General features: G+C 36.6%; 1 protein-coding gene across 2 annotated transcripts; it reads right to left on the bottom strand.

Annotated features, from left to right (window-relative positions):
• Positions 1-3,558: 3,558 nt before the first annotated feature.
• Positions 3,559-12,541, bottom strand: LOC117906624 (protein IQ-DOMAIN 32). 2 transcript variants are annotated; one of them, XM_034819730.1, is made up of 7 exons: positions 12,352-12,541; positions 12,206-12,233; positions 7,932-8,264; positions 7,650-7,847; positions 7,075-7,155; positions 5,283-6,957; positions 3,559-4,070 (listed from the first exon to the last, which is right to left on the bottom strand). In XM_034819730.1, exons 1-7 carry the CDS (start codon positions 12,369-12,371, stop codon positions 4,051-4,053), a joined length of 2,355 nt encoding a protein of 784 aa, XP_034675621.1. In that variant the 5' UTR covers positions 12,372-12,541; the 3' UTR covers positions 3,559-4,050. The 2 variants fall into 2 exon arrangements, with proteins under 2 accessions (XP_034675621.1, XP_034675620.1); XM_034819729.1 differs by lacking the exon at positions 12,206-12,233.
• Between the last annotated feature and the right edge of the window lie 450 nt (positions 12,542-12,991).

Here is a 12,991-nt window from a genome sequence, read left to right as displayed (position 1 = left end):
TTATTATCGTTATTTTTAAATGAATAGTATGATTTCCGTAAATTTATGAAATGATAAAAATAGTTTAATAAAGATTTAAAAATTTTAAAAATAATAATAATTCATTGCATCGTTTATTTTATTAAATGACAGTTTAATAAAGATTTAAAAAATTAAAAAATAATAATAATTCATTAGATCGTTTATTTTATTAAATGACATAAATTTTGGTTATTTATGAAAGATTCAATATGCCATGATGTCATCATAGGGTAATTTTTTTGGAATAAAAAAAACATGAGATAATAATAAAAAGAAACAATAATATATGGATGCTTGGTAAGATAGAAAATGAAAAAACTGAAGGTGTGTTTTATAGTAATTTTTTAAAGTGTTTAATTTTTTTAATTTTTTTTAAAAGTAAGTATTAAAAAATGTTAAAAATATTTCATAAAATCACTATCAAACGTATTCTTAAAGTTTATTTCGTAGTGATTTTAAGAAGTGTTTCTAATTTTTTTTAATATTAAAAATTTGATATAATTCAAGTGTTAAAAATACTAAAAACGTTTTCTAAAATTATTATCAATAGCATTCTTAATTTACTTAATGGTTTGAGATAATTTTTTTATCTTTTCCAATATTATAAGTTTTAAAGAACAATATCAACTTTAAAAATAAAAATAAAAAAGCCTTTTCCCTTCTCATAATTCAATCCAAATGACACCTTAATTAATGACTACATGTAGTAAATGAGACCTTAATCAATTAATTATTACATATGGCAGCCCACGAGCTTCTCCCTTTCACATACTCTAACAATCATAATTAAAAACTCTAGATAATTTCAGAATATTTTATGATTCAGAATTTTATTTGATTTCTTAATCAAGCAACATCAACAGTAGATTGTCCCCCAAATTGCCTAATAAAGTTAACATGTAAGTTGTATATATTCTTTTTGATAGAGATGAAGAAAACAATTGAGCATCACACACAATAACACGAATAATGAATAGTATTATGATAATTAAGATATAAGCCGTCACATTGATGTTCACATCAAATATTTATGACCGTCAAATATAAAGTATAAAGAATTAAACGAGATGGGCCTATGAATTTGAACTAGTCTAGTCAAAATTGGGCCAAACTCAATTCCATACCATATTGATTATTCCAAACATGTATGAGACGTAGACCCAAATGAGTCAAGCTTTTATGGAGACTTAGACCATTAAGCACTTCAATGAGACTTAATTTTTTAAATTCAAAGAATAGTGTGTGACCTTTTCAAATGACATTCTCTTAAGCTTATATAGAAGAGTATGAAACTTTTGGAAAAAATATGGAAAATTTTAGAAAATGCTAGAGACGCTTACACATCTCTACATTGAGTCATTTTATACATACTTGTATATATAATTTGTATAAGGTATTTTAGAAAGTTATAGATTTGTAAGAAACTTTTGTGGTTTCAAAAAATTCTTTGGGTACATATAAATAAGAAATGACCTTATTTGACCGATATACTAAACAATTATTGTGCAATACAAAACTTTATTTCTTAGATGTTACCTTTACTATTCTTATCTCATTATAGCAACATAAACATGACAATGTCAAATGTGTATTCAAAAACCGTTTTAAAAAAATATAAATGGGCCACTTTTAGAAGGTGTTAAAATGCTGATTTTTATGTTTGCAAAAATGCACAGAATGTAAAGTTGAAAAACTATCTTTCATTTCTGAAACTGGAAAGTTGGATGGAAAAGCCAATTTTAACCCCAAACAGGCCTTAAGGTTCAACATTAGAATACACATAGACATGAAATGCCAAATTTTTATAGTTTTTCTTGCTGTATTATGATGTAGAGGGCGGCAGGGGGTTGTTTATTTTTTGGATTAGCTTACCTAAAAGCGAATTTAGATATTGACCATAACCAACTTTTCCACTCAAATCAACCCAAGCGCAAGCGCAAGCATGTGTCGACGATTGGCTTGGCCATCCTTTTAGACTAGTCAAAATTCAAATCAACAATTACGCTGAAGGCCCAATTCCGGAAAGAGTGTCCCATCTTTTTATCTTTAGTTACGGAATCCTTCCAGGATGCGCACCATCTATGCCTGCTCTGCCCTTTCGGTAGTTTGATCTTATCCATGTGCTTTAGGAAAATGGGATTTTTGTTCACTTTATTTACCACTTCTTAGTAACACATGGTGATGAAAAAGGGACAAAATTACTTGTATTTGGGTGACTTACATTTCGATCCCATCCTGTTAAAGATTGCATGAAATCGGGTTCTGTTCTTTATGCTTTCTGTTTTGCTTGCCATTGGACTAGACAACTGGCTTGCTTTCACATGAGAACAAGACCTGATCCTTAATCTAATCATATATATATATATAAAAGATATTATTAGACCTGTTTAACCCCACCCGAATTTTGGGAAAATTATGATAAAGAGACCATGGGGAGTGGGGCTTGACGGAGGAGCAAGCAGTAGGGTTCTTAGAACAGGTCAGGAAGGTATGTGGGCATCATGCAAAATCCAAGTTAAGCCCTCGCAGATGACTCCAAAGGAACAGAATGGAGTTTAGGCAACAGGGATCATGATTACGGCCATTTTTCCAATTGTGGTTTGGTATGTGGCTAAAGGACTCGTAAGTCTCTTGGGCCTCGGTATCAGATTTGGGTGAAAAATAGGCCAAAGGGAAAGTGGGTTTATTTCGCTACTCCCACTGCGAAACTCTAAAGAATGACTTGCTCAAGCTGCTTTGTGGTGGGCCTTCACTCAAATCTAATCGCGGAAACCAAGCTGGAATACCGCCATCTACCTCTGAGGTGGGTCACACTCCAAACCTCCCAGGATTTTATTTTGAAGTACAGCGCAAATGTGAGGAAATAATTAATTGGAAATTCCGAAATTTCAAGTTAAGGACACAAAATTCGGAAATTTCAATAAAGATAAAATTCAAGCCAAAACGATTTTCGGAGTAGCTTGAAAACCGATTTGAAGGATGCGAGGAGTACAAATTGATCTCAACCAATTCAAAGAATGCAGACCAACCCAGAACATGATCGTAGTAAATAAATTCAAGATTCTCTTAAAACTTAGTTTTTTCAATACATGAACAGATTTTTTGAGATAATAATCAAATCAGCAGCATATTATGTCCCCTTAATTGTTAACAGGATTCCTTATAATGCTAATCTTTATTTTTTCAAATGAAAACTTTCTTTCTTATAAACAGAATCCATCACCCGACTGTTGTCCAACTTGTAACATAAGGGCCATTAAACAATCCAATCAGATCATTATTTTCCACCAACAACCTATAAATGTCAAAATAATGCTAAGAGCTAACAGCAGTGTCAACTTCTGGAATTATTTTCTCACTTCATAGTAGCATTGCTGCTTGTCTAGTAAAACAAGGACACGGATTTGGGAATAGATTCTATCTCAACCTAATAAAATACTAATGGGAGGTCCTTAGCTCTTCATCCTCCAAAAAATGGACCCAGGGCATAATCAAAATGAAGAAAAACAAAATGTAAAAGGCACAACCACATGAAAAAATAAAAATAAAAAAACATGGAAAAAAGAAAAAAGAAAAACAAGAGTCTGTTAAAAAGAAATGGGGGCTGATGCCAGCAGATAGAAAAAATCCATTTTATTACAATAACTGGTGAAAACCTTAAGGAGCTGTCCTTGATGTCCCAAACTTTGGAGAAACAACCAGAAACATCTTGTAATAAATCTGGGTAACACCACACAAATACTGTTAAACAAACATACAAGCATTCCACCGGAACACTTTCAGAAATAACAATAGCAGTAATAGTACTAATAATGTACATGAAATGCTCCCACAGTTTTTATGTATCTCATCCCTCCCAATCCCCGAATGTCATGCATGGATTATCTACCACATTATCCACAAGAAAAGAGACAAAATTCAGAACTAGATAGCTAACCGCCAAGAAGATATCTTTAACTCCAAATGCCTGTTTAGGACAGACTAAATACCACCACTGCCTTTGTTGGTTACATCGCTCCAGATATCTCTTCACCTCTGCCACTTTCTCTCTGAAACAAGCAGGACTCAAGCAGTAAGTAACAAAACCAACAAATGCCAAGATGCATTTTTCTAAAACATTTTTATCAACAGTAAAAATTGAACCTCAGACCCATCTCACTCCATCCAGATATGTACGATACCAATAAGCCAGGATGCAGAGTTGGTTGATGCTGAATTACAAGTACATAGCAGTATTAAGTACATCTATTTGGAATTTTAGAACTATGGCAGACAGGAAAGGTTGGCTAAACAAGACAAGATACTCCAAATACATTAAAGGAAACCCTGTAATAACAGGGTATTACTAGGTAGGCCTTGAATAGCAAGCACAGAACTACATTAAGGGCATCTGATTGAAACCTCAGGATTCATGGCTTAAAGAAAATGTTTTGCTAAAGAAGACAGATGAGACTGAATACATGGGCAGAAGACAGTAATAAGAATCTTGAAAAGCAGATTTTTATGAAGCCCCGTCAAACCAAAACCCAAACCCAACCACCAAGATATAGAATCCATGGGGTAATTTAAGTGCATTTTGCACAGTGCAACAGAGCTCTTCCTATCTAATCAGAAAGGAACCATAATCCTACTTGTCCTAATCAATACGAGGAAATGAAGCAAAGAAAAATCAGCTGCTTTTCATGTACTGTGAATAGTCGGGGCATTGAGGAGTATCCAGAAAAACATTTCAGGAATCACTCTTCTATATGAGATTCTCAGTCTGGCATGTCTGCCATTTCACCAGCAAGACATTCTCATTCTGAATTTTATTCTATGATACAATATCCAAAAAGAAGGGAAATGGAAAGCATTCCCATCCCCACAAAGGAGAAAACACACACACAAAAGGACAGAGTTAGGGCTCCTAAAAATGGTTACAAATGCTTGAGAATGTAAAAAATAGCCCCTTTGTTAACAAGAATTATCTTGCCTAAGAACAATATTGATATAGGTTCAAAGGAATCCTGGACTAAATCATACATCTCTATCTTCTCAACCGCAAAAATTTTAAATCACCAAGAACTGGGAAACTACACATGGTAGCTGGTAATGCATTTTTATCATGTAAATTTTGGCAGATCCTCAAACATAATTTAAACATTATAGGGAGACTTATTGAGTGTAAGCTTTTTTTTTTTTTCTGAGTAAAAAGGGTTATACTTGTGCAAAATATATCTGCAAGAATTACAATCTTAAAAGAAAACAGGTTCAGAAAATACCATGGGGAGGATTAGCACCATTTCCCTTTGCACCCTGCTGAGCTTGAGACATAGATCTCTGGATGCGAGGAGATCCCTGCCTTCCATTTGCACCAGGCAGGGAGTGCCTCTTCTTGATGTAAATGTCCTTGTCTTGCACATCTGGACTTGATCTGGGAGAGTTATTTGCATGGAGCTTGGCTCTTGCAGACTCTGTGGCTTGCATGTAACTGGGAAGAGAATTACTGCTACTACTATCTCTCGGTTCCTGATCAACATTATCAGGTCTTGTTGAACCAAAAGAATTGCGTCTCTTCCCAGTTTTCTGATCTTTAGGCAATTGTTCCATGCTACTCCTTGCACCAGAATCATGGTTTGGATTTGAAGGGGATCTCTTACCTGCTGACAGAGATGGACGCTTTTGGTTGGACCCACTTTTATCAGTTTTGCTCCTTTTAGCTTTCACTGATACCTGGCTGGAAGGTGTTCCTTGGGACTCGGGAACAGTGATGTGGCTCCTTGGAGAAGCTTCTGGTGATGACCTGTATGCTTGACGGCCTGTCTGAGGGTCCAGTTCTATCTGCAGATCAGATGCAGTTCTCTCTGGCTTCTGCTTTACCTGTGAGGAGTCCACATCCACAACTGAATTAACAGGTTCACCATTAACAGCATCACGTTTCTCTGGTAGAGCCAACATAGTGTCAGATAAATTAGACACTGCGATGGTGGACACATCCTTGGATTCAACATCAAGGCCTCCAGTGCTGTTGAGATTGCAAATCACTTCTTCTGAGACTTTGGCTTCATTGTCAAATTCCATGGCTCCAACTTCGAAAATATCAGGTGAATCAAGAGTAGAAGTAATAGAAAGTTCAGTGCCACATTCAGAGCCACCAACTTGAAGCCTTGAATTAGGTGGAATTGAATTATCTTCGGTGTTAAGATCCTTTGTCGTGATTGAGGTATCAGCTGCAGATGAAACTGTCTCGATGTTTGATTCAACTCCAACATCTTGATGGGAAGGACTGATTAATCTACCTGAATTGGCTGTAGAACTCAGCTCTTCAAATTTTGACTGGGCAGCAACAAATGCAGGATTACTCACCTTCCTCGATCCAAATACAAACTTCTTCCCTTCAGTCTCCAGTTGTTCAGAGGCAAACCTTTTAACAGAACGTTTGGGTTGTTCACTTTCCATTTCAGACTTACCAGAAACAGAATTGAACTCTGTTAGAGATTTTTCTTCTGGTTGCATCGTGTGATTTGGGAGCGAATCTATCTCTGATGGGGAGTCTTTTGCATGTGATGTACCACCTGTATTCTCTGATGGAGGTAGCTCAAGATTGTCCTTTACCGAAGAAGAGGTAGGGCAGCATGTCTGAAAGTCAAAGCTCTCTGCATCATAAGTGATTAAATTCTCTTCACTTTCAGATGGCACTGCTGTTTCCCTAACATTAGACTTCAAATCTTCAGACTCACTGGTTGTTTCAGATGTAATTCCAGTTTCTACTTGGACAGCAGAATTCTCAACTCTCTCATGTTCCAGTTCCTCTTTCTCCAACACTGGTATCTGTGGTTGTCCAAGATTTGATGATGAGACAGACATCCACCTCTCCAACCATTGCCATCCAGAATTAGGTCTTGAAGGATCACATTTAATGTGGATAGACTTGGTTCTTGGATTTGATTCCAGTAGCTTGATTGAGAGAAAAAATATATATATATATATCAGTTTAAGTATGTAGAAGTGCTATGTGAGATAACTAGGCGGCATTGCAATTGCAAAGCAATGGAAAAAAAGATATCATATCACCTGACGGGCAAAGCCATTGCTAAGAAGCTTGTCAATAGAAGTGTATGTTGCAGATGGGTCAGCTGATGAATTTTCCTTTTCCTGAAACAAGAGACGATGATTAGACAGGGTATTAAGGAAAATACAGCATGTCTACAAAGTACATTTAATGACATTCTGATGAGAAGGATAAAAGATATTGTCATTGGATTTATAGAATTAAAATTAACTTAGAACCAAACTCTAAAAGTCCAATTGATGGGTTTTATACTGAAAATAGAAGGGAAAACAAGGTTAAGTGTCACAGCAGACATACTTGAAGCTCTTAATGCCTCATTTCTTGCCTTCCAAATTGCAAGACACAGCCCTCACTAATGCTTGTACAGAATATAACAGTAAAGACATTTTTTATAACTTGTCACACAGTGGAGTGGGAGCCAACAGAAAGAAATGAAGGAGAGTTGCATTAGATTGACTGCCAGCATGCAAGCTATGATCAAACACATGCAAGACTAAAAATCCTAGAGGCAAAACAAGAATCATGCAACTCAGCCCAGTTAATTGAAAGCAGTTTGGCATGAGTACAGGACAATTACCATGGGCTTGGAACTAGGTTTATCTTTCCCATCATCTAACTTCCCTGCTTGAACTCGGCGAGCACGAACAAGAGCTTGGATTTTAACAATGGCCTGAACTACACGTAGGGTTCCCACAGCATGCCTCCGAACCAAATGCCCCCGGACAGCAGCTTGCAACTTGATTACATTCTTAAGCTTTAGGAGTGCTCTTTGAGCCTGGCAATATATTAGACAAAAGGATAAGTTAGAGGGCCATTCACCAGAACTTCCACAAAGGTAACATTTAGGTTGAAAATGTACCAAGAATCCTCTGACAGCAGCCTGAATTGCAATAGCAGCAGACTCATCCACATTGACATCAACCTTACTTTCATTCTCTGAAGCAACAACAGTCTCGGATGCTTTTGAGTTAAATGAAGTCGATAACTGGGGTTTCTCATCTGCCCATTGCGGAACAGAAGTTTTCTCGGGTATGGTAGAGTCAACTGGTGTTTGAAAGTTAATAGCCGCAGATTCTGGGCTCTCCTTATTCCCAGAAGAAGGAATTTCTGAAACCACAGTGTTGCTTAGAACTCGATGCCTAGCAGATCTCTTCCGGAAACTCCACCCACGTTTATCACTATAACCCTTGCGCTGAAATGACATCAAAAAAACCATTAAACAAAAAGCAAGTTAAGGAGGGATGCAGGGAGAAGAAGGAAAAGAAAGCTGTGACTCCCTTCTTCAACTCTGAATGGGGATCACATGAATACTCCATCCTAACCCTTGTTTCTTTTCTATTGATTTATAATCTAATTCATTGCATTGCAAGTAATGTCATGATTAAATAGGCATAACTACAGGATTGTCAAATGCAAGAGCATTGGCATCTTCACCAAAGAGAGCATCCAGACTATATGCGATATAGATGCACTTATTTTAGTTAACGGAAACAAAACTAAGAAAATGAGAATTTATAAAATATGGAAAATGTATAAATTGCTGATGTTAACATATACATCCAGGGGCCAAATTTATGGAAATATAAATGAATGTTCAGTAACTTGGAATAGTTGTAGTAAAACATGAAATTTCATATGAGAACTCAAGAAATATCAATAGAGATGAATACATGATTTAGAGACAAAACTTTAGAAAGCAAGTGCATACATGAGATGTGGGTGGTGTGCAAATTGCATAAACACCTTCCTGCTCATCATATAAAAATGATTAATTGAAATAGTACCATACTATTTAGTCATTACATACCATATAATGGTTAAATTTATTACATTTAAGGAATCAAAGTAAAATACAATTGAATGCAAGTATCCATCATAGTATCAATGTGAATCACATGGTTGAATTCATCCAATCAAATTGAAGTCTTGAATGCTTGATTATTGAAGCGATGCTGCCCGACCTAGTTACCTGACAGGCCCAGACCCATTCAGAGCAGACTGACCAAGATGCATGATTAGGCCATTCAGGCACGTCGCATTGAGACCATGCCCCTTAAAAATAAAGCCCATAAAGCAGGTCCATCACTCTCTCATAGTTCCGATGTGAATAACAACCCAAGTTGGACCATAGTTCTAACTGCTAAACCATAGTTTGTAACCATCAACTATGGGTCATCAGACTCTTCACAACTTAAAAATGGGTTGTTCGAAGCCTCATGGAGAAGAAGCAGAATTCACTGCACTAGCTAGATTCCTCACTGCCTCATCTTCTTTTTCTGACTTCTTCATTAGAAAAGGCATGCTAAAAAACACCATTCCTACCATCCCCTGTTACAGGTTATCAAAGTAGTTATTAAAGGTACCACGAGGGAGCGGGAGCATCAATGTTGTTGAAGGAGGTTCTTTGCATCAACAACCCAGCTTGGAGGAGGATATTAACACTACAATTATCAAAAGATACCTATGTATAGACACGTATACGCAAACACACACATAGACCAATCTATCTTCCTTTATTTGGTTTTAATCATAAACACAGGACAAGTATGTCCAAGCCAGCTGAATTCAGGATCATTTGATCATTATTTTTGTGTCAATCAAAGTACCAATATTCCCCAATAATTATCTTCCTTGTAAGTTTACTAGCAAAAGCATCATAGCCATCCCATATTTGTTTCTTATTCCAACAATTTGGACTCTTTTCCTGTTCTTGCACATCAAAATAATATCTTTGCAACAGAAGCCATAATCATTGTATTTCCATAGTTTTTTTCTTAGAATTTTGAAGAATTTTCTCAATATCACCACCATAAATGATATTTCAGTCTATGCATGGGAAATTGATAGCATTCTCGACAATGGTGGAACAGTGAATTTCACTTGCTGCTTCTACAATAAGGATTTACTTCACAAGGAGCTGGTTTACAATGCTTACCCAGCCTTTTTGTGCTTCTCTTCATTAGTTGGGGTAGACAGTAGCATATAAGATGTGATACTACCAGTGCAGCACTCTCATGTCCATCCAGCAAGGAATTGCTTCAGAAACTCTAAGCACATGATGGCTTTCCATTTCACAAAAACTTGACTCATCCAACGCATTAAGAACTAGAGCCTAAGGATCAGTGTATATGTGCTATGGTTTATGGTAGTGGTAAAGGATCAAATGTATTACATGACACTAAGAAAAGGAAGAAAAAAAGGTGTTCTACCAAAGAGAATTTGCAATATTGCAGGAAAAAATTTGTAGTAATAACCAATTAATAGAAGTTGGGTGGCAACAACTAAATCCTCTCTATTTGTCAAAGCTTATAATATGATAAACCAAAAGTGAAATTGTGCAAATCAGGGTACCCAATGTAAATGCATGCAGCACCCCCAGGAGCCAATGAAAGCACTCACTCAGTAAATCACTACTTTACTCGTAAGAAGCCAACAAAATATTAATCATCCTTTTGTTGCAACAAAATATTAAGAAACAAGAAGTTTCTTAACCACAACTCAAAGTAAAAAACGTGGACCCCAGCCTACGACAATGCATCTTCTTTGTATCCTTTCAACAAAACCTCAGGCTCCACTCTGCATGTCTAAAGCTCTGTCCCTTTGTCGCAGGGAGCATGGACACTGTAGACAAACATGAATTACACCATAGTACATGTCTGCATTTGTAACCTATGTACTTATGTACATAAACACTTCCAAAATACAACCCATTTCTCTAATGAATGGAAATCCTATTCCACCTACACTAGACAAACTATAAATGCTATTCTCTGTAAAACATGGATCGATCACATGGCTTAGACCTTCACAGAAGAATCATGCTATCTTGATGCCTTCCAGTGACCTAGAATACAGTTATAATACTAATAGCTCCAGCAGAACTCTAGCTGTAAATTTGATGACTTCACCTTTCCAGTCATTATCACAAGTAATAAAAGCAGAATTAACGTGGGGCAGAAAAAGAGCATAGACTATAGTATAAAAGATTCTGTTTGCCTTTCACTTTAGAATTTTTAAGCAGAAAGAAGCCAAGCCACATGGAAGTGAATTTGAAGGTACAGGGACCCACAAAATCAATTCTACAAGTTAACATCTCACCTTTCTTATAAATAACATACAATGACATCACACCTTCTATTTCTCTTTGAGGGATTTTATCAACGAAGAACATATTTGGTCGGCTATTGAGACTCATGCTCCTAATCAACTAACCACTGCTAACCCACCAATGTCTTTATAGATTCGCCAACCAGAGTAACTTAGAGACAGTTTTTCCATCAATGTCAGGTACAAATAAAGAAACATTCAGATAGCTGCTGCATCCCCTCAAGATCAAAACAATATAGAATGTTTTGATAAAAGAAAAAGGGCACCTCATTATGAAAATGCCATTTTGTAAGGCACCATATCCACAACCACAAATCTGTCTATTCAAATATAAGAATTATTTAACTAAACTCCTAAAGTGAAAAAAATAAAAAAATAAAAAAATAAATAAAAATCAATGTAGTACTTAATATTGATAGATGCTTAAAATATTTTGCATCCTTCCCTAGTTTAATTCACCTCTGCCAATCATGAACTTAAAAGTTGCTTTTATCCTTGGCATATTATGCAGTTGATCCACATAATGCCCTCAAATGTCGCATAAAATTTCAACCAATTTGAATGTCTACCCTTCAAAAACACTCAATCTCCCATGGATCCAGTGGACACCTTACTTCTACATCTAATCTAATCATCCACAAAAGCATAAAATCCCAGAATTGTGAATGGAGCAGTGCGCGAACAACCTCAGTGGATCAAATGAAAAATGACCAGAGAACTTCAACCATTTCAAATGTCTGTACTTCCAAAACAGCCTATGGCCATGGATCAGTGAAAACTCTAGCTTACATTTATATAATCGAACATAAATGCACCATGATCATCAATCACAATGATGATCTCACCCAGTAACAACATTAAACCCCTAACCTATTCAATTAGACCACCGCATCAACAAATTCCTTAAAATCCTCCGTTTGATCGCCGAGAAAACAGAGAAAGAGGAGAGAAAGGAAAAATTCAAACTCATCCAGGCAAAACGATTAAAAATCTACGCATTTTCTCAGCAACCAAACGGAGCATTACCGATTCCCGACCAACGCCACAAATGCAACTGAAACAAAGCATCAAATCTTCATTCTATAAAGCTAAACACAAACTGAACTTCAAAAATCAAACAAAGAGGAGACAGAAAGCGAGAAAAGTCAGAAACGAAAACTCAAATCAGGTACCTCAGCGAGGTCGAGCTCATCTTGGCCGACGGAATCGCCACCGCAAGAAATGATTTTGAAGCAAGAAGCTGATCTTCCCATTTTGCTTCCTCTCTCTCAGACTGGCCTCTGAAGTGACTCTGCTTACCCTATATGCTGCTTGTTGGAACTTGGACCAGGGACTTAGAGAGAGCACGGACCTCAACGCTCTCCTAAAATCTAGCTCATTTCTATGTTGGAGTCCGGCTTTTATCGGGTCCGTTTCCTAATTTGCTCCCCTTGCCCGTTTCTTGATAGATAATTAAAAAAATAGTAAAAAAAGCTGTCAGATCTCCCACACCTTTTCGATTTTTACTTTTCTTTATTTTCTTTCTTTCAATTATAGGAGACGAAGGCATCTTATCCGGCCGTTGGTCAGGAGAGACTCGTGAGAAATTGAGGCAACCGAACAAATCTCGTGGATAAAGTCACCCTCCTCATTTATCCACGGCATATGTTTCCGTGTCCGATGAATGTTGCGGTCATTTCCACTCACAAATTTAGACCCTATATCAAAGATTTTGTCTTTCTAAAGTAATCAAAAGGGCTACAGCCTAAAGTTGTGTGGATGTGTTTGGCAGAGGACAACCTTTTATTCCCACTGGAATTTTGTGGTTCTACG

Source organism: Vitis riparia, chromosome 18, assembly GCF_004353265.1.
Source record: "Vitis riparia cultivar Riparia Gloire de Montpellier isolate 1030 chromosome 18, EGFV_Vit.rip_1.0, whole genome shotgun sequence".
Lineage (NCBI taxonomy): Eukaryota > Viridiplantae > Streptophyta > Magnoliopsida > Vitales > Vitaceae > Vitis > Vitis riparia.
Note: the sequence above shows the minus strand (reverse complement) of the source record. Positions and strands in the feature narration are given on the sequence as shown.

What these genes read in the sequence shown, in the direction of transcription:
- LOC117906624 (XM_034819729.1), bottom strand. Translation starts at nt 12,432, where the DNA reads ATGGGAAGATCAGCTTCTTGCTTCAAAATCATTTCTTGCGGTGGCGAT. An exon ending in ATGAGCTCGACCTCGCTGAG is followed by an intron (nt 8,265 to 12,351) that starts GTACCTGATTTG and finishes ATGTCATTTCAG; the next exon opens with CGCAAGGGTTATAGTGATAA. An exon ending in TGGTGCTAATCCTCCCCATG is followed by an intron (nt 4,071 to 5,282) that starts GTATTTTCTGAA and finishes TGCTTGTTTCAG; the next exon opens with AGAGAAAGTGGCAGAGGTGA.